Below are 23,053 nucleotides of genomic sequence, written 5' to 3' on the forward strand. Positions count from 1 at the left end.
TTACCTGAAAAGTTTTACTTGAATCTGGAGTCATCGAGGGCTTAAGTAAGACAATTCCTCTCTTTACATGTGCCTGTCTTTCTGTTTGTGGGCCATTCCACCGAATCGGTGCCATTTGCAAGTAAAAAAAAAACATATTTTGATTTTCAAAATTAGTGTTGGCCAATCTCAGTTAACTAGTTTATTTTTAACATGGGTTTTTAATTGAAGATGAAGGCATCGTGGTAACAGGCCTGAAAGTGACTCAGTTTTTAATATAGATTTAGCAAATACATTATATACCTGCATATGTGCTGATAACATGAAGACAGAGCAAATTCTGGTGATTTAGCAAATTTTTATTTTAAAATAAAACAGTAGATAAACCCATCAATATCATAAAATTTACAGAAAAGAAAATGGCCTCAAGAAGATCCAGATGATTGAAAATGTGATTTGTGAAGTAAGTATTCCTAGATATTCAGAGAGGGGAAAGTGTTGGAGTAAGAGGACTAAGTGAAATGGGGAAGTCTGGGGACATGACTAAAATGTGCATTTTATCTAAAATAATATGACTTTTTCCAATGTTAAAAATATTTAAAACATGGGATATGGACCCACACAAAAATGTAAAGAATTAAGAAATCTAAAAAAAATGGTATGCTTCATATTTAAAGGAGAAGTATAGAGATATAAAGGCAGGGATGGATAAAAATGCTCTTTTTTTAGTGGTCTTTGTAGTTTTGTAATGTTTTAAAGGGGACATTTCACAATACTTTTTTCAGATGTCAAAAAAACCATTGGTGTCCCCAGAGTACATATGTGAGTTTTAGCTCAAAGTACAATATAGATAATTTATTATAGCATGTTAAAATTGTCACTTTGTAGGTGTGAGCAAAAATGTGCCTGTCCTTTAAAATGCAAGTGAGCTGATCTCTGCATTAAATGGTAGTGCATTGGTACACTCAAAAAAATGATTCATTGGATTAACTCAATAAAATTGTGGGCAGGATTTCCATCCAATATGAATGTAAAAACTAATAAAAATTGCTTTACACACTAAATATATATTGAGTTAGTCCAACTCAATTTAAAGTAAATGGCAATACTCAATTAGTTGCCTTAACTCAATTTAGTGTAGTCTGAATAACTCGATTTAGCGTAGTTTGAATAACTCAATGCAGTGTGGTCTGAATAACTCAATTCTGTGATTTTATATAAAATGTTTTTATATCATACTAATTAGCATAAGCACATGTCAGCATGCTTATAATGTAATAACATATGATACTTTGAATGAGCATGTGTGAAGAGACTGATCTCCAAACAGGCATTAACACAGTCAGTGCTCATTGAGAGAAATATGTCACATCCACAACCTAACCACAAGCGCCACTCTTCTGCACGATGGTAACCAAACAATTGGAAAAAAATTACACAAACACTTCTAAATCAATAAGATAAACGGACATTAAACACTATTAAGTCTTTCTCTTTGCCTAAAAATGCATAAAAGAACACCTAATTAAAAAAATTACTCTCCAAAAGCAGTTGCATACAAAGCATGCTGGGAAGTTATTTTTCCAGAACCCAGACTCAAACTAATTGTGTTAACGCAATTAAAAAGAAATCAATAAATTATAGTACGTATTCATTTTGTGTTAGACTAATTAAATATATATACTTATTTCTCTTAATGAGGTATTTTTAATTAATTGAACACAATTTTAATGTGTCCTTTCTAAAAATGGCTTGAATAATTTTTTTGAGTGTATGGTTGGATAGTGCAGAAAAAGGGGCGGTATTATCTCCTGACATCACAAGGGGAGCCTATTTTTAATGACCTATTTTTCAGCTTGTAGAGAACTAAGTTCTTTTTTACATTTTCTAGGTTGATAGAAGCACTGGGGACCCAATTATAGCACTTAAACATGGAAAAGTCAGATTTTCATATGTTCCCTTTAAATTATATAGTTTAAATCTGGTGTTAGATTAGCAATTTACTTAATACTAAAATGTATTTTTGAGTAATTTTTCTTGCATTTTTATACATATAATGTCCTCGAGACAGAATGGTACTGATTTGGTAGAATGGTCCTTGTCCTTGTGTCTCTCTGTTTGTCTCTCTCTCTCTCTTTTAATTTAAAGCACTTTCTTGGAATATAATGATTATGTTTAGTTTCAATATTGCTAAATATATAAATCAAGTAATGCAATTAAGTACAAAATCACAATAAAAACAAATAAGAAAGTAGAATTAAAATAAAGAAATGCATAAAAATGTGGTTTTTGAGATGATATTATGAACAACAAGAGCAAGATAAAAGTGTCTCTCTTTCTCTTCCCCTCTTTTTTGTATGGAGGTTTACAGTGTGTATCTTCTCTGAATAATTAACGCACGTGCCCACGCGGCGCTTTGCATTACGGTTAATCGGTGGATGCTGGAGGTCACGCTCTGTGTCACGTTCACTTTCATCAGTGTCACATCACAGACTGTGATAAGTTATGGTGTGGCCACTACAAAATTATACAATTAAAATAATATAAAAATATGAAAACTAATTAAATCTCGAATTCCAAGATGGGAAATCAGCCGCTCACCACGGGAATGAGCCAGAAATCCATCATTGTTTCCATGACAATCACTTTTTGGTCACTGGACATTTTCCTCATAAATTACTACCTCACTCTATTAGACTAAAATAAATAACGCGTATTCTAAAATAAAAACATATTCTTCTAACTAGGCAACATTATTTTCCGTTTAATGAATATTACAAGGACATGCAGAAGCTTTTACTGCCCCCTGTTGGATGGGCCTAATACATATAAACATTAACAATTCAATGGAGATTATCAAAATAAAATCATAATCCGTTAATAAAATAAAATGTGTCTATTGTGTTTGCTGGCCTTTTTTCATTTTTTTTTTTTTTTTTATATAGTGAGTGACATAAAACGAAGGCCGATTGTTTGGGAACATTATTAAAACGTTTTTGCAACGTTGTGAAAATACGTATTTATAACTAAAAAAAAACGACATTTTGTCGTATTAAGTACGTCGGGAAATAACGTTATCACAACCTTTTCACAACGTGAAAAAACGTTTTTATAACGTTTTTGTGTTTGCTGGATTTTTGAAAATTTGGGAAACAATATTGTTAAGTCTGTGTAATCACCTGACATACCACAATAATACTAGTATTTAATGACATTTGATTTAATGATTTGTAAATTATATTGAAAGCATTACATTATTGACCATATTTGCAATTGTTTGTTTGTTAATTTTGTTTGTTGCATTTACAGATTTTGACCAGCAGGTGCCGCCGGCGTGTATGGTGTTTCGAACGCTTCGAAATAGTGAATCGTTTTGCGAAATAATCGGTTCAATTGATTCTAAGATTCAAAAGGTTCGTTTCTCCCATCACTACCTGTCCAAATTGACACATTTATAAAGTAATGGGTCAGTTATTTTGACCCATAACTGACCCATTTATAAAGTGTTCCGCTTTGGACCGCCAGGTGGCAGCACAAGAGCATTTGCTTGACTGACCTTTGTACTTGTGTTTGAATAAAACAAGAGTGATTTCCACTTCAACTTCACTAACAAACTCCATACATTACACATTTGCTATCTGTGTCTATGAATATTTCTACAAAGACTATATAAACAGCTACTTCACCTTGGATAAAAAAGTTTACACTTATTTTATTTCAATACTCAAGAATTACAAGAACAGATCTTGTGAAATGTCTGAACTGTGGATTACATTTATGTAAACTTTGGCACATTAAAATGACTATACAAACGTGCAAATTTGATCTGAATTAACCCCAAATCTAAATGTTTTCGCTGTGGCAAACCTTTGGAAGTCACCCGGCTACGGACAGCAGCACAAGTTAATGTTAAACTCAAGTCTGTGTGTATTTCTGTCCATGTGATCACATTCTACAAAGGTTTAACACTCCCTGAGTTCCTCCTCTTCTAGGATGTCACGGACACAGAAATAAACCGGCTCCTCATATAAGCTGTAGCCTATTTCATCTCCAGGTGTTACACAACCTCAATCCACAAACGTTAAAATAGCCTAAAAATTATATTAAAACAATGTATGACTGAATCTGAACCTAGTTGAAACTCTCTCTTCTGTTGTGCTTTCTGGTGTAAAATGCACATTATAATGTCACTGCTATTTTATTGTGACAATTCTGTATATACAGTATATAAGAGAGAGAGAAAGAGAGAGATCCTCATAATAAAGGACTGCGACTAATGACTTGTGTAAAAGTGATATCATGTAACACAGAAGAATGTGCTTCATGGATGAATAGTGTCCTCCTTCTTCTGATATCACAATGGGGGCAGAGCACAAGATCCAAAAGTTTTTATCCAGTTTAAGTTTCAGTCTCTGATTAGGGGTGTAACTAATCCTAAGGGGCTTGGTAAATCCACAAGGGCGGGTCTAATAGATCTAAGAGATGTGATTAATACATCATGGTTGATGTGTGCATCATAATAAATAGCACCAACATCCTGAATGGATCCACTAAGCCATCTGACACAAAAACGTTTGCATTCAGAAGTGGGGGTGAACTTCATTTGGACAATGCATTGCTAGTGTTTCTTCATATTCACCTTATACACCTTAGATAAAATAGGTGTAAATCTGTGCATGTATTGGTGTGTTTCATCTTGAAGAGCGTTATAATAATAAAATTATAACAAAGTTTTATAAGTAGCAAGTATAGATTTATGCCAAAAAAAATCTGAATTTCATTTCTGAAAATAAAAATGTGCAGCATTTTTGTTAAATCAACATATATTTTTATGTTACTTTAACCTAAAGAAAAAAAAAAAATTTAAACAATTTCGACTTGCTTTTATAAGTTGTGATAAGTAATGTTTTAAGTAATTTTTCTTACAGTTTATGTTTTGGGACAGTGATGTATCCGAAGATAATACTATGGTACTTTTATATGCCAGGGTATTTGCATGTTACTTTAACTGTCGCCCGTCCCATATATGGGACACCTAAATTTACTTCAATATTTTTTATGTAAATTTTAATCTATCATGGCAGACTATATACCGTTGGAAATGTCTAAGACAGGGACCTCCAACATGAACTCAGTGGTGCCCGGTGACTTCTTTTTCGAGGGCGCACGATGGAAGCTCGTCACAACATGTATGTAGTCCATCATGTGTGTGGTTTATCATTTCAAAATGTGTGTTGTTCACGTCAAGTGAACCTATGTGCATCATGTGTCTTGTCAAACTAAGTGCCTGCTGGCTGCTGCAGATACATCCAAACGGTTTATGATAAAAGAGACGCTCGGGTTGGCCAGATACTCACACAATCTCATGCGTAATCAGAGTTTAGTGAGTACCTTGCGAGTATTTCGTGAACATGAGCATCTCTTTTATTATAAATCATTTCGGCGTGTGTGCAGCAGGCACTTATTTTGACAAAACACATGATTCATATGGTTCACATGAAGCAACAAACACATATTTTGAAAACACGAGCAACACACACAACACTCCGACCACATACTTTGAATTTGCGCCGCCACTGTACAAACTATATATTATTGGAAATCTCTAAGAATGTATTTTTCATATTTTAAAACATTTTAGTGGTAATAATAATGCAGTGACAGTAATTCATTAATTTGTGACAGGAGTATGCAGCAAATGTTGACACCTAGTGGCCATTGTTGGTAAAACCAATAAAAGTAAAATTTTTTGTGATTTTAACAAGAAATTTGGATCACAACTACTTGAGACTTTTGTCTTAAATTTTGTAGCGTTTCTGGCGTGAAACCTTTTAATTTTTATAATTTGATGTATAAAATATATACTTTATTGAATTATTTTTCTTTATTACAATAAATGTAAACTGCTATAACAACTTTGGTCAACTGTAAAGACCAAGATTAGGCTTCTACACCAAATAATGCCAAAGTTATATATTCATTTAAAGATGCACATCAACTTTTTACCCCTCAACAAACAAAAGGGATGGCGGTGACAGTTAAGGGGTTAAATTGTCATATCAATATGTTATATTTGATATTACTACAGTACATTGTTTGTAAACCATAGTAATTATTTGATTTCCCAAAATGAAAATAGTCTTGAAATAGTCACAACAGAAGTAACAATGTTTGTTTTGGCTCGTTGAGTTCAGAGTTTGGTAAACAATCTTATCTCCGTATGAATTTAGCTTGTTTAGAGTTTTAAGCCCCTGCGACATGTGTGACGTCAGCGCTTGATAAAAATAAACCACGCGTTTCACATGACACTTGTCACTTTGGCACAGTTTGTAAAAACACGTAGAGACTACAATATTTATATACACTTTAACATCTATTTCACTCAAAATATGACTGAAAATATTATTGTTTATTATATTTAATTTATATCGTTTTTATATATATGTTGTTGTTTTTTTATTTTTAGGACATTTTGCTGTCAACGTTTCTGTAAAACAAAACATAATAAATAAATTTTGCACATGAAAGAAAGACTGGCTGTGTTTATGTGTGTATATGTGTGTGCGTGCTCACGCGCGCGCGCGCTCACGGTCTCATTGAGTTTCTTCAGTATGGCGATGACACAGACTCGTCCTGCCGTTGCACCGAATGTGTCGTGAGTGAATCATCAGATGTAATGAGACTATAATGAAACTTTAATGAGAAGTCAAAGATGAAGGTGAGAGTCTAATGTTGGAGGATTTTTACTGGATCAGAGCTGCGGAAAATCACTCCGGTGAGTCCAAGCCAAACTTTTGCGCTTCTCTTTACTAAACCTCCACGAAACGAAACGCACAACTGTAAACTATGCAACTATAAACTATAATCTTAAACTATAAACTATAATAACAGAGTCACAGACTCGCATCTGCAGGAAACACAAACTTTGAATGAACTAAAGAGGAGGAGGAGGATGATGGAGTTCACGTTTGACAACATGGCCGCTAACTTTCATCTTTTCAATTTGAAAGTTAAAGAAAATAAAACGATAATACGCGTTACGTCATAAAGAAAACATACATTTAGCTTTATTTAAGTTGACTAAGATAGAGGTATAGGAAAAGTGTTTATTGCTACAAATGTAACTGTTTCCGGCTTACGGAAAACAACACTGGAACTTTCTCATGGACATCAGAGATTTATACATTACGCACATTACTGGTCTCTCTCTCTCTCTCTCTCTCTCTCTCTCTCTCTCTCTCTCTCTCTCTCTCTCTCTCTCTCTCTCTCTCTCTCTCTCTCTCTCTCTCTCTCTCTGTGTATATATTTATAGTGTGTGTTTTGCTGTTTCCGTAATTTTAAAGTAGGAAGTCAAAAAGGGAAACTTTAAAGTACTTTGAAGTAGCATAATGTCGTTTTCTGTGTGCATTTCATTAATGCTTGTTTGTTTGTGTGTGTGTGTGTGTATATTATCTTAAATAGAAAGTATCAGCATTATCTGATACCATTATTTACTATACCATTGAAGATGAATTGAATATATTGTTTTTTGCAGCTTGCTTGTAAAAAAAACCCCAATATGAATCTGAAGTATTGTGGGTGTTACTATGTAACAGTGGTGGTATGAGATGGTATTGATGAATAATTACTGTGTTTATATACCCTGGTACCAAAAGAATAGTATCAACATCATTCTGTCGTCCTGAAGCATGGTAATACTTTTTGTTAAGGTAGTGCTTTTTGTAAGGGGGTGTAGAGCTCTCTAATTATTTAGAGATAGATTAGGATGTCGCTTATACAGTTGTGATTGGCTGTATATGTCAAAAAAAATCACACACAGAGCTTACTATGGTGTCTCGGTTTTATGTATGTGTCTGTTATGTCTGAATATGTTCATTTAGAGAGGCCACAAAAGGTTTTTGGACCGTTATGTGATTTACCAGAGTAATCACAGTTGTAGTTGGTCACATTTGATGTTAAAAATGTAATTTTTAAAGGCTTATGTTGACAGAGATTTGGTAGAGTTTGAGGAGTCTGACATGTGTATGTGTTTATACTGGACAAGTGAGAGTTCAAGTTGTCATCAAAGCAAAAATAACCACCGGGAAGGTGGGGGTCTGTACTGCTGTGTGTGTGCATGCATGTGTAGGGGCTTCTCGGTACATTGGTTTTAAAAACAATGTTTTACACTTGCTTTTATTCATGTGACCTGCCCAAAACCTCTTACCAGTGGAGAGTGAGAGAGAGAGAGAGAGAGAGAGAGAGAGAGAGAGATTTGAGCTCTGGAATCTTAGGAATGTTTGTACCCCTTGTGTGATATTCTGCCTACCTGCTACACACACACACACACACACCCACGTGCATGTCCACATTCACACACAGTGACCCTGTGGCATGCCCACAGACTGCAGGGCCTCTTCCAGATTTAGGACATCATAAAAGAAACATCTAAAGGTGTGAGTGTACATGTCCTTTACTGAACATCTATTTTTATACTTTAGTTGACATGAAATCAGTGGAGAGGACGCAGAGAAAATTAACTCCGTTGCAAGCTCCTGATTCACTCCGCTGCGTGTCCTGATTCACTCCACTGCCCGCTCCTGATTCACTCCGTTGCACGCTCCTGATTCACTCCGTTGCACGCTCCTGATTCACTCCGTTGCACGCTCCTGATTCACTCCGTTGCACGCTCCTGATTCACTCCGCTGCACGCTCCTGATTCACTCCGCTGCCCGCTCCTGAGTCACTCCGCTGCCCGCTCCTGAGTCACTCCGCTGCCCGCTCCTGAGTCACTCCGCTGCCCGCTCCTGAGTCACTCCGCTGCGCGCTCCTGAGTCACTCCGCTGCGCGCTCCTGAGTCACTCCGCTGCGCGCTCCTGTGTCACTCCGCTCCGCCCTCCTGAGTCACTCCGCTCCGCGCTCCTGAGTCACTCCGCTCCGCGCTCCTGAGTCACTCCGCTCCGCGCTCCTGAGTCACTCCGCTCCGCGCTCCTGAGTCACTCCGCTCCGCGCTCCTGAGTCACTCCGCTCCACGCTCCTGAGTCACTCCGCTCCACGCTCCTGAGTCACTCCGCTCCACGCTCCTGAGTCACTCCGCCCCGCGCTCTCCCCATTCGCCCCGCGCTCTCCCCATTCGCCCCGCGCTCTCCCCATTCGCCCCGCGCTCTCCCCATTCGCTCCACTGTTTCCTCTTCCGTTTTGCTTCGCGCTTTCCTGATTCACTCTGTGCTCTTCCGATTCACTCCGCTCCGCGCTCTCCTGATTCACGCTACACGTTCCTGATTCACTCTGCTTCACGTTCCTGATTCACTCTGCTTCACGCTCCTGATTCACTCCGCTCTGCGCTCTCCTGATTACTGAGTCACTCCACCCCGCGCTCTCCCCATTCGCCCCGCGCTCTCCCCATTCGCCCTACTGTGTCCTCTTCCGATTTGCTTTGCTCCGCGCTCTCCTGATTCACGCTACACGTTCCGATTCGCTCCGCGCTCTCCCAATTCACTCTGCTCCACGCACTCTCGATTCGCTCCGCGCTCATCTGATTCTCTCCGCACGCTCCCGATTCACTCCACACGCTCCCGATTCGCTCCGCTCCACTCTGTGCTCCTGATTTGCTCCGTGCTCTCCCGATTCACTCCACATGCTCCTGATTCTCTCTGCCCTGCACGCTGCTGATTTGCTCTGCACGCTCCCGATTCACTTCGCTCTGCGCCCCCATTTGCTCCGCGCTCCTGATTCACTATGCTCTGCGCTCCCAAATCACTCCGCTGTGCGCTCTCTTGATTCATTCTGCTTTGCGCTCTCTCCTGATTGGCTCTCCGGATTCCCTCTGCATGCTCCTGATTCACGCTACACGTTCCGATTCGCTCCGCGCTCTCCCAATTCACTCTGCTCCATGCACTCTTGATTCGCTCCGTGCTCATCTGATTCTCTCTGCACGCTCCCGATTCGCTCCGCTCCACTCTGCGCTCCTGATTTGCTCCGCTCCACTCTGCGCTCCTGATTTGCTTCGCTCCACTCTGCGCTCCTGATTTGCTCCGTGCTCTCCCGATTCACTCCACACGCTCCTGATTCTCTCTGCTCTGCACGCTGCTGATTCGCCCCCTATTTGCTCCGCGCTCCTGATTCACTATGCTCTGCACTCCCAAATCACTCCGCTGTGCGCTCTCTTGATTCACTCTGCTTTGCGCTCTCCTGATTGGCTCTCCGGATTCCCTCTGCATGCTCCTGATTCACTCCGCTCTGCGCTCCCGATTCGCTCCATGCTCCCAATTCACTCCGCTGCACGCTCCCGATTCACTCCTTACAGCAGGGCTATTCAAATCTTACCCTGGAGGGCCGAGCACTACGGAGTTTAGCTCCAACCTTAATCAAACTTAACCACCTGTTATTGTCTAGTGATCATCGCATCCGATTTTTCGTGCAGCCCTATAAACTATGCAGTGCTCGGCCCTCCAGGATAAGATTTGAATAATAGCCCTGCCTTACAGCAATGTTAGAGTGTTATGAGTGGTTGTTTGAGTTTTGCTATAATGTTACTAAAGTGTTCTGTGTGTGGTTGTTAGTGTGGCTGTGTAATGGCTTAGGCATTCTAAGTGTTTGCTAAACTTCCCAAGTTAAAAGAGCTCCACCCAACCAAGTCACAGTGATATTCTGCTTTCCAGATAAGACTCGGAATCGGATATGCAAAAAATCTTTATTACCCAAAAAATATGCTTAATATTCTTTATGCAAAATACAATATCTATAATTTCATTCTTATGGTTTGGTGGTGAAATATTACCCAGACAGGTTTTCTAAGATACAAACAAAGTGTATGTGTGTTTAACTTCTGGCCTATCAGCCTTATTTGCTTCTCCACAAAATGCAAATACTGAGTCCAGTCCTGTAAAACGCACACAAACCTCCTGCACTCAGTCACATGACAGATGAGTAGATGTGATGTCCAAGCCCACAGTGAAAGAGTTTGATCTTGTTTTGGAGTAAAGGCTCTGGACATGAGCTCATCGCTGATCAGGGCTGATGTCCACGGGAATCATCTTTAGTTTAGTTGATCTCCACAGATGAGATATTCAGTCATTCATTGCACATGATAGAAAAACAAACACGAGCTGTCACAGGAAGATTAAAAAAGGAAAAGACTTCAGATGATTAATATGACACACATTAGAAGCCAAATATATACATAGAGCATTACTGTAAACCACACACGCGCTGTGTAAACTAGCAGATGGAGCTGTCAGTTACGGTCGTCATGGCAAGTGTTACTGTGGTAAATGCTGGTATACTAAATGTTTCCATAACACCTGCTGTTATACACCTCTGTTACTGTAGTGATGCTCTCACAGACCTTCAAAAGCACTTAAAAAAATGACTTACTACTTTAGTTTGTGTTTATTAGTATTCTCTTACCTTCATTTCAGATGTATGTAGTAATAATAATTTGCACACATTAAAGTGTGTGCATATTCCTAATGTGAGCTTTCCAGAAATGTTAATCTGCTCCGGGACACTGTGTTTGAGTCCCTTTGCTTATCTGTATTTTATCATAGTGTGTGTGAATGTAGTGCAGAGTCGTGTGAATTTTGCCTGTAGCGAGAAGTGGACTCTTTGAAAGTTGACACACCAGTGTTTTCTCTTGCTCTAAGATCTCATTGAATGGGATTTCTCTTACCAGAGACCAGGAACTGGAAAACCAGTGGTGGATTTGGATTTTACTGGAGCTGGAGTATGTATTAAATATTATTTGACTTGATGCACGAGCTGTAGTCCAGTTCATAAACTCTCATATTAGCAGCAGTGAACCAATAATTTCTGATTTTATTATTAGAGATGCACTGATGTATCGACCATTAGTTTTTTTTGTGAAACCACCAGTGTATAGGCTATAGCTATATGTAAAGGCCGGTGTAATGAACTGAATTTGTTTTTTTAAGTTAAACTTAGGTGCTTAAATCTTTCCCTGCCAATGACGAGTTTTTACGGCAATCCTTATTTTCACTATTATCCACTAGGAGGCACTCTTACACAACTTATAAAACACTGAAGCATCCACTGATCCAAAAACAGTAAAAACTATATGTATGTTTTGATCATCGCTCTGAATCTGATCTCTAACAAAAGTCTTTTTATTGAAATTCAATTATTTCAGCTTTTTGCTCAAAATTATTTTTTTTTAAGATGCCTAACCATATTAAGGATGTAATAAAAAGAAAACAAATGAGGATAGGATGAAACAGGTTATTTTCGTTTGAAAGCAAAGGGTCTGTTATTTCATTTGATATATTGTATGTTTAAAAAATAAAAACATTTTGGAAGGCATTAAACTTTTGAGAAAAAAAAATGCTGCCGCTGGCTAGACATTTTTTTTAAACGCTGGCGTGGAAAGAGTTAAATGCAGCAAGTTGTAAAATGTCTGCTGTGTTTATTGCAATATGAGCACTACTGAATGCTTTCAACAGATGGCTTGAAAAGCTCTGTTTGAAAGGAATTGAATATTGCCGTGCAATACATTTCTTGTATATGTTATATCTGTGATTTCTGTCTGCAATTATATAGTATAACACTGACAAAGGCATCCTAAACGGTTTTGCTTTAAAAAAAAAAAAAAAAAAATTCCTCTGCATGTTTCGCGATGTGACTACAAGAGGTCGACCGATAGTGGATTTTACAGATACCGATAACTAAGTTGGTCCCTACTTGCCAAAAACCGATTAATCAACTGATAGTTTTTAAAATGGATGCTGAAAAAAAAGTTTCACAAAGTTAAACAGTGCTAAAATGTTTTACAAAAGTAATAAAGCAACAGTACTGAACCATAAAAATTACTTTTATTTATTTCTTATTAATTACTTTATAATGACATGAAGCAACGGATGCATTCGGAAAAACTATCAGCATGGTTTTTTTGCGCTAGCCGATTGTTCCACCAATGAACTATCGGTGCTGATTAATCATCAAAACCGATTAATCGGTCTACCTAGTGACTACTGCAGATGTGAGCTTTGCAACATTAAACCTTGGTGCTAATCAATATGCCAAACTTTTTTCTGGGTCAAATATTTAAATACTTCCAAAAATCAAAACGAAATCTGTATCTTTCTTTGTTTTCTCTTGTAATGTTGGCCCGGTGAAAGTTTTAAATGGAAGTTTCAACGAAAATGATTTGTTACCCTGTCTGTGAAATGAGATTAGGAGCATCAGAGTTTGATGACACATTGATTTCAATTTTTGCCACGGTTTTACTTAGTCAATATTAAAGATATCAAGGTTATTATTTCACAGAATAAAAATATAAGACCTTTTTTCACAGTAACATTTTGTTCTGTCTGAAAGTGGGTCTCATATCTTCTGTGAGCTTGGTGTTTGGCTCTGAATAGATGCAGCTATGAATGGAGGCTCGGGAATTACGGCATCAGCAGAGGCTAAAATATGACAGACCACACACACACACACACACACACACACACACACACACACACACACACACACACACACACACACACACACACACACACGTATGACCTTTGACTCACTCACACACTATAACTGGAAAATCATTATGTAAAGTCTCCATATGAGGTGTGTGTGTGTGAATGTGTGTGTGTGACAGAAATAGATCTCTACTGCACGTCTGTGTGTCTCTGTCTCTATTGTGTGTTTGTTTCTCCTCATGTTTGAGTTAAATGAGCATTAAAGTGAGCTGCAGTTGATGTCAGACATTACTAGACGATGAGAGAAAGAGACTACACAGAAATGAAAGGGCAAACGTATTTTTAATACACAGTGTGTGAGTTTTGGTATTTTTTTCTTTTTATGGTCAATTTTGTCAACAACTTTCCTCTGGGAACTAAAAACTCAGTCGTGAGAACATTTCATAGGGTCCACATTAGAAGAAAAGCTCATAAATTACCAAAATCATGTTTAACTTTAATAAAAGAGATCAGCAGTAATAAAATGTAATAAAATCAATGAATGAAATTAAGCATTAATGTAATGAAATGAATGTATGTCCACGGCATAATGTTACTGATACAGTGATACAAATGTATGTTTGTGTATTGAATGTGGGTTCAGTGACCTGTATTATCTTCTCTATTGAATGATTTGATCTAGGGATGCTAAACAATTAATCACGATTAATCGTTAGCAGAATAAAAGTTTTTGTTTACATCACATATGTGTGTAAACTGTGTATAATAAATATGTATATATATAAATATGAACACATTCATGTATAATTTTAAGGAAAATAAATGTATATATTAAGTTTTTATATTTATATATAATATAAATTATACATAAATATACAAATGTATATACACATGTAAACATTTCTTAAACATATACATGCATGTGTGTACATTTATTTATACAAAGTTATTATACACAGTTCACACACATATATGATGTAAACAAAAACTTTTATTCTGCTAACGATTAATCGCGATTAATCGTTAAGCATCCCTAATTTGATCACATGATCTGGTGTTCACACACACATAGACTCACATGTTGTTACAAACCTGTATACATTTCATTGTTCTGCTGAATACAGAAGAAGATATTTTGAGCAATATGGCAAAAAAATTCAATATGATTTTTAATTTATTTCAAAAAATATATGTACTGAAATATGTTTCAAAATGTTTTCAAATATATATATTTTTTGGCAATTTTTAGTATATTTTGAAATATATTTTAAAGCATTTATATTCACGTCGCATTGAAAAAAACATTGTATTTTACAAACCTGTAAACATAACAGTTTGAAAAGATTAAAGTTAAATATATTTTTAAATGCAAAAATTAACTTATAATTAAAAATTGTATACATTTATATTTTGGCCAGGATTTTTTTTTTTGCTGTATGGGTAGTAAAATTAAAAATGTATTTGTTGCCCCTAAAATACATTTTGAAATATATGTTAATATATGAAGGTTAAAACTTAATATATTCTCAAATTCAAAAATAGATTTAATTAGGGTTTAATTTCTACAAAATGTATTTTGCATATATGTCAAATATATATTTTGGGCAGAGAAATGTATTTTTTGCCATATGGGTGTCGGTGACTTTGTTCATTTTACATCACAATACATATTCAATGTTCAGTTCCAAATTGTTACCCCAGGTGAAAAAGTAGTACACTTCCATAGTGTACTTAAAGTGCTGTATTTTTGCACACTAATTTTGTACTTAATATACTAAAAATTAATCTTTAGTACTTTTTAAGATGTACTTCACTGTGCTATTTTGAGACACCATGAATATGAACTAAATGCACTTTTAACATATTATCTCTGTATTAAAAAATGTATTTAGTTAACACTTGTATTAAACTTAAACTCAACTTTCATACAAAGATGGGTTCAAGTTTACTACAAGTGGTACCTAAATAAGTTTTTTAAATAAATTTTTAGCACATTTTAGTTCATATTTATGGTGTCTCAAAATAGCACAGTGAAGTACACTTAGATGATCTTAAGAAGTACTAAAGATGAATTTTTAGTATATTTAGTACAATATTAGTGTGCGAAAATAAAGCACTTTAAGTATACTATGGAAGTGTACTACTTTTTCACCTGGGACATTTATTTGTGGACATGTCATTGTGTTTGTAACTTTTGAGATGTGTTTTTAAACTTCACCACTGTTTGTGTGTTCATTGATCTGATGCTTTAACAACACAAAGTGTGACAATCTCACAGCTTAAGCTGACTTGTATGTATGTGCCTGTATCTGCCAGTGTTTTTCTTTTCGTTCAAAATGTCCTTGCAAATTTTATTTTGAAACTTGTGTTTGTGCGCGTGGCACACTTGTGTGTATGAGTTCAGAATGCCGAATGTTTCAGCAGTGTGGTGTTAAAGGTCTGAAATGACAGTCTGAATGAAACAGTTCCCGGTTCCCACCCGTGTGTGCGTTTGTGTGTTCAAACAAAGGGATATAAAAATTCAACAAACAATGATTTAATTGAGCTGAATAGAATAGACAGTGAGCAAATAATGACAGAATGAGAGAGCGAGTGTTTAGTAAGAAAGAGGTCGATGTCTTTGAATGGTAGTTTTACTTTAGTTAAAGTTGTGTTGGATTTTGCTTTGTCACTTTTGTGCTTCAGTTTCCGGAGGATTATGAGTAAATCTCATTAGAGACCCTGAAATCTTTGCAGGAATGTGTGTGTGTTTGTATACGTGACATTCTTAGGTGCTTTGCAGTCAGTAGAGAGATTTTTGTTGCGTTCTTCATTAAGATGGAAATGTTTTTGAAATTCAGTGGTGTGTTGAATGTCAATTACAGAAACAGAGGAAGTGGTTTCTCTGGTTGGTTGCCCACCTCCTCATCTCTCTACCTGCTATTAAGATGCATTTAAAGCACTAAATACAGATGTTAAACAGGGTGACACATTTAGAGGATGTGAAAGATGCATATGGTCCTCATAGCACCTGTAGTGTTGTGCTGTTAAAAAATGACTTTCTTACTTAGTATTTTTGTCTTGTTTTCAGTACAAATATCTAAAGATTGTTAAATTAAGATGTATTTTCTGTATGAGCAAAATTACTTAAGAAAATAAGTAGTTTTTAGACAAAAAAAATACAGTGGGTATTTTTTGGAGTAAATACACATTCTTGATTTTTTTCTTGAATTAAGTGTTTAAGAATAAAGTTCACAATTTATTTTTACCACATTGGCAGATTTTTGCATGTTTTAAGCATTACCTTAAAGGATAAGTAAATTTTCTTAAAAACAAAATCCAGATAATTTACTCACCACCATGTCATCCAAAATGTTGATGTCGTACTTTGTTCAGTCGATAAGAAATTTAGTTTTTTGAGGAAAACATTCCAGGATTTTTCTCATTTTAATGGACTTTAATGGACCCCAATACGTAACAGTTTTAATGCAGCTTGAAATTGCAGTTTCAAAGGACTCTAAACGATCCCAAACGAGGCATATGGGTCTTATCTAGTGAAACGATTGTCATTTTTGGCAAGAAAAATAAAAAAATAAGCACTTTTAAACCACAACTTCTCTTCTTCCTCCGGCTATGTGGCGAGCTAGCGCGACCTCACGTAATTGCATAATGACGTCGAAAAGTCACGTGTTACATATATGAAACGCACATTTGCGGACCTTTGTAAACATTAAACTGACACAAAGACATTAAATAATATCATTCCACATACAACAACGTCGGAACGGTCCTCTGTCTCCACACTTGTAAAAACACTGGGGCGTAGTTTCGATACGTCACAAGACCGAAGGAAGATGAGAAGTTGTAGTTTAAAAGTGCATATTTTTAATTTTTCTTGCCAAAAATGAAAATCGTTTCACTAGATAAGACCCTTATGCCTCGTTTGGAATCGCTTAGAGTCCTTTGAAACTGCAATTTCAAACTGCATTAAAACTGTTAAGTGTTGGGGTCCATTAAAGTCCATTAAAATTAGAAAAATCCTGGAATGTTTTCCTCAAAAAACATAATTTCTTCTCGACTGAACAAAGAAAGACATCAACATTTTGGATGACATGGTGGTGAGTAAATTATCTGGATTTTTTTTTAAGAAAATGCACTAATCCTTTAACCATTACACATTTTATTTTTTTGTCTATAAACTAGACAAATTTTTTTTTTTGCTATAGGGATGCACCGATAGGATTTTTTTGGGCCGATACCGATTTAAACAGACAACTTCTGGCCGATACTGATATTAAACACTTGTATAATATACAGTTGGTCTATTAGCTAGTTTATTTCTGCATCAAATTATTTTTACTGAACATGGATTGGATCTGATTAACATTCAACTGACCAACATAATAAGAGAGGCACAAATGAAGCTAAAACAAATATAATAAGACAGCATGACAACCTTCAAAGGTGGTTTTTGCTATTCAGCATTTATTTTATTACAACATTAACTCATTTTTTAAATATAATGGATTTCTTTATGCAGTTAATTAATAAACAATCGGTATTGGCCTTTCTCGTGCTATTGCCAATATGCTGATGGTTTCAAATTCATCAAAAATCGGCCGATAAATATCGGCGGCCGATACATCGGTGCATCACTACTTTGCTCATCAAGAAAATACATATTAATTTAAGAATTTTTAGATATTTGTACTGAAAAAAAAAAAAATACTAAGTAAGAAAGTCATTTTTTGTAGTGTGGTCCATTGTGATGCGTCTCTTACCATAGTGAATGACTGTATACCCTTCAACACTGCAAAAATGACTTTCTTACTTAGTATTTTTGTCTTGTTTTCAGTATAAAAGTCTAAAAACTAGACTTTTTTTACATTTTGCTCATGAAGAACATGCATCTTGATTTAAGAATTTTTATATATTTGTAGTTGAAAACAATACAAAAATACTAAACAAGAAAGTCATTTTTTTGCAATGAAGTGCACATACGAGATGCATTTTATCTTTAAAATCTTGTCAAGACTTTCTTAATGCATACACCCTCCAAAAATACAAACTTGGTTACTAATAAAAAATAACATTATCTTTTTCACCAGTTGCCAGTGTATAACTTGAATTTCTCTGTTTCCAGGATGATAGAGGAGGTGAGGCGGAGGGGGAATGTCATGGCCGATCGGAAGCAGATCTTCACGGACATGAGTGAGTGCCAAACACCACATGACCTTTAACCCCACATGTTAATGCTTTTGAATGTAAATTGTTAAGCTGATGTGTGGCTTTTATACTTCAGAGGCACAAAATTATGACACCATCCGGCTTTCCACGTATCGAACCGCCTGCAAGCTTCGATTTATTCAGAAGAAATGCAACTGTGAGTGTTACTGTAATACACATCTGATTTTAAATAACAAACACCTCCAGCAATATGTCAGGTATAAAAGTGGTCAATCGATGTGGTGTTTTTTAAATGGACGATGCTGATATTAAGAGAGAAATGTGGGCGATTTGACACAAATGTAATTACAGTAAATGAGAGACAAACAGAAAATTGGTAAAAACTAAATCAACATTTGTGTTGCATAATATTTAAACACTTTTTAAATACTTTATGAGATGTACTGCAGATCTGACACCTCACTGGACTGTTTAAATAAAACTACTACATACAACCTAAAAGAGACCCAGAGCATAAGTTCAGATCCTGATGAAACCAAATTATTTTTGATCTAGTTTTTTACTCATTACCATGTTTCTCTCAGTGCATCTGGTGGATGTGTGGAATACGATCGAGGCGATTCGTGATAATGGTTTGAACACACTGGATGTCTGTACTGAGATCAGTTTGGCTCGACTGGAGACCATCATCACCTGTATCTATCAGCAGCTAAATAAACGCCTGCCCACCACACACCAGATCAACGTCCAACAAAACACCAACCTGCTGCTCAACTTCATGCTGGCGGCTCGCGACAGGTGCGTATATGTGATGCTGTCGGGATTGTGAGTCTGGTTTGTATTGTTGGTCTGATGGTGGTGTTCGTGTGTTTTACAGCGATGCTCAGGGAATGTTGACGGTTTTCTCCGTGAAGGTCATGCTCTCAGTGTTGTGTGGAGGAAAACTGGTGGATAAACTTCGCTGTGAGTTCACTTTGATCTTAATTAGACTCAAATGTCACACATTATTGTTCCTGTAGCTTAACTGGTTGATGGTTGCATTAGCAACGCTACGGTCATGGGTTTGATCCCACATAAGTACATGCATACTGATAAAATGTATACCGAATGCGCTGCAAGTCACCTTGAATGAAAAGTTAAAGAATGTGTGTATCATCCCTACTCAAAAGACCAGCTAAAACCAGCCTAAGATGTTTGGCTGGTTTGAGATGGTCTTTCAGCCTGGTTTTAGCTAGTGCAACAGGCTGGTTTTTAGAGGGGTTTTGGACACTTTTAAGCTGGGAGACCAGCTGACACACCAGCTTGTCGAGGCTGGAAGATAAGCTGGTTGGCTGGTCTGAGATGGAAGTAGCTTTTTAAGCCTGGCAAAGCTGGTCATCTTATGAGTCAGCTGGTTTTTGCTGGTGGGTCAGCTGGTCTCTCAGCCTGACCAGCTAAGACCAGCTTGACCAGCTTAAAAAGTGGCCGAAACCCCTCTAAAACCAGCCCACTACACCATGTTAGCCAGCTAAAACCAGGCAGGGAGACCACCAGCTGGTTTTAGCTTGACCAGCTTAAAAAGTGGCCGAAACCCCTCTAAAACCAGCCCACTACACCATGTTAGCCAGCTAAAACCAGGCAGGGAGACCACCAGCTGGTTTTAGCTTGACCAGCTTAAAAAGTGGCCGAAACCCCTCTAAAACCAGCCCGCTACACCATGTTAGCCAGCTAAAACCAGGCAGGGAGACCACCAACAACCAGCCAACCAACCAGCTTAGACTGGTTTTAGCTTGACCAGCTTAAAAAGTGGCCGAAACCCCTCTAAAACCAGCCCGCTACACCATCTTAGCCAGCTAAAACCAGGCTGGGAGACCACCAACAACCAGCCAACCAACCAGCTTAGACTGGTTTTAGCTGACCAGCTTAAAAAGTGGCCGAAACCCCTCTAAAAACAGCCCGCTACATCATCTTAACCAGCTAAAACCAGAATGGGAGACCAGCAAAAACCAGCCAACCATCTTAAACTGGTTTTAGCCTGACCACCTAAGAAAAGTGGCCAAAACCCCTCTTAAACCAGCCTGCTACACCATCTTAACCAGCTAAATCAGGCTAGGGGACCAGTAAAAATCAGCCAACCAATTTAGGGCCAATCCCATTTCTCTGTCTTACCCCTTCCCCTTACCCCTACCCCTTAGTTTTGCACGTTCACGTGAGAGTAAGGGCTATCCCAATTCTCGTTTTGATAAAGGGGTAGGGCTAAGGGTAAGTGGTAGATACCCCTTAAAACCAAGAATTTTCATGAGCTTACTTGAAACCAAGGGGTACCCAGAATACATTGTGCAACCGGCAACAATGGCGGCCAGATCGTCCAGAGAGTCTCATTAATGTAGTATTTTCGGCTTCATAATTGATTTAAAAATTACTAACGTCTTATTTTGTGCTCTACACAGTCCTGTACATATATATTTGAATTATGTTCTTAATTTAAATGTTTTTAAATTTCGCTAGTTTGCTACGCTAACGTTACGTTGCTGATTTGCACAACATTCCCGTATTTCTCTAACTAGCCATGAATGGACTCCATGCTTGTCTACAGTTTTAATTAAATTCCATTAGCAGAGAATTTCGTTTGATATCAGTGCATAACACTACTTGCTTTGGAGACATCGGTACGTGCTTTACACACTTGTCGCGTCTGGTGACGTTGCAGCCAGCTAACGACGATGTATGATGACATAACCGTAACCAAGTGGTGTCTCATTTCATAGGGGTATGTTTTCACCCCTAGCGCTTAACACTTGGTTTCGAGGGACAAGGGCTAGGGGTAAGACGAAGTGGTAGGGGAAGGGGTAAGACAGAGAAATGGGATTGGGCCTTAGACTGCTTTTAGCCTGAACAGCTTGACCAGTTTAATAAGTGGGCAAAACCCCTCTAAAACCAGCCTGTTTAACCAGCTAAAACCAAGCTGGGAGGCTGGCAAAAAGCTGTTTTTTCAGTAGGGATGTTACATAATGAAATTCATAACAAATGTATTACACTAGATCGCAAACCTCTTTAATCTTCTGCATCATAAACAAGTGGCAAACTGAATGAGATCAATCTTAGATCATTTATTTGAAATATTACATACTGTAGGTTTATAATCCCAATACTCATTATTACATTTAAATCTGTTTCACATTAGAAATATCTTAACTTTAAACATGCCACCTTTTTAAAGTAAGCTTTTCCAAATGCTTGGAGCACAAAATTGTGGAGGTTGATAGTGTACTATCTGTAAGATCTTAGTAGTGCTTCCCCCTGGTGGATGGAGAGAGTAATTACTCAGAGCACATGCTGTATAACTGATCTAACAAGTGTGTTTGTGTGTGTGTTAGATATTTTCTCCCAAGTATCAGATGCTCACGGTGCGATGGTGATGTCAAAGTTCGATGACTTTCTGCGGGAGGCGCTAAAATTACCCGCCGCTGTGTTCGAGGGGCCGTCGTTTGGCTACATGGATCACTTTGCCAGATCCTGTTTTCCTCAACAAGTAACTATTTATAACACATTTCTTACCTTTTTTACATCTTGGTGTAGTGGTGTTTGCTAGTCCAGAAGTAGTTAATGCTCATGCTTAAGGTTAGATGTTGGTGTTCCTGTAACTTAGTTGGTAGAGTACTGTGTTAGCAACGTAAAGCATACAATTGATGAATTTTTTATATGTTTGTGTGTTTCTTAGAAGAAAGTGATGTTAAACATGTTTCTGGACTGTGTGATGTCAGATCCTCCTCCTCAGTGTATCATCTGGCTTCCTCTCATGCATCGTCTGTCTAATGTTGAGAACGGTAACTACCCTGAATATTATCTGTCTGGTTATTTAAGTTATTCAGAGTTAATATTCATTCTCTCTGTTTCAGTCTATCATCCGGTGGGATGCTCTTACTGTCGCTCGGATGGCATGACAGGATTTCGCTATCGCTGTCAGCAGTGTTTTAACTATCAGCTCTGTCAGGACTGTTTTTGGCGAGGTCACGCCAGCGGAAACCACAATAACCAACACCAGATGAAGGAACATTCATCCTGGGTAAAGATCGGTGTTCATTAACCTTCAGTTATATCGATAATCTCATAATCATTTTGTAGTCATCTTTGTCCCTGAGGTCTACTGAGACTGTTAGGTTCTTGGTTTCTTGCTCCAAAAACGTATGCTTTTCTCATTTCTATTGTATGTATGTATTTTGATGTTAAAGGGACACTCCACTTTTTTGAAAATATGCTAATTTTCCAGCTCCCCTAGAGTTAAACATTTGATTCTTAACATTTTGGAATCCATTCAGCTGATCTCCGGGTCTGGCGCTACCACTTTTAGCATTGCTTAGCATAATCCATTCAATCTGATTGGACCATTAGCATCACGCTAAAAAGAGTTTTGATATTTATCCTATTTAAAACTGTACTCTTCTGTAGTTACTTTACGCACTGCCAGAAAAAAGTCCCCTTGGTAGCTTTCAAAAGCAGGGGACTATTTTCGGGCAGTG

General features: G+C 37.4%; 1 protein-coding gene across 3 annotated transcripts in view; it reads left to right on the forward strand.

Moving 5' to 3' along the window:
* The first annotated feature begins 6,569 nt into the window (after window positions 1-6,569).
* The window catches only part of dtnba (dystrobrevin, beta a), a 28,381-nt gene continuing 11,897 nt past the window's right edge, over window positions 6,570-23,053 (forward strand). Inside the window, exons 1-8 of one of the 3 annotated variants that reach the window (XM_073811381.1) lie at window positions 6,570-6,754; window positions 18,511-18,578; window positions 18,670-18,754; window positions 19,139-19,352; window positions 19,432-19,517; window positions 21,911-22,065; window positions 22,255-22,360; window positions 22,433-22,599. In XM_073811381.1, the coding sequence (XP_073667482.1) occupies window positions 18,682-18,754; window positions 19,139-19,352; window positions 19,432-19,517; window positions 21,911-22,065; window positions 22,255-22,360; window positions 22,433-22,599 (801 nt within the window). In that variant the 5' untranslated portion in view covers window positions 6,570-6,754; window positions 18,511-18,578; window positions 18,670-18,681. The remainder of the gene's footprint in view (window positions 6,755-18,510; window positions 18,579-18,669; window positions 18,755-19,138; window positions 19,353-19,431; window positions 19,518-21,910; window positions 22,066-22,254; window positions 22,361-22,432; window positions 22,600-23,053) is intronic. The other 2 variants (XM_065256400.2, XM_065256399.2) reach the window with 2 other exon arrangements.

The sequence above is a fragment of the Paramisgurnus dabryanus genome, chromosome 12 (genome assembly GCF_030506205.2).
Source record: "Paramisgurnus dabryanus chromosome 12, PD_genome_1.1, whole genome shotgun sequence".
Taxonomy (NCBI): Eukaryota; Metazoa; Chordata; class Actinopteri; order Cypriniformes; family Cobitidae; genus Paramisgurnus; species Paramisgurnus dabryanus.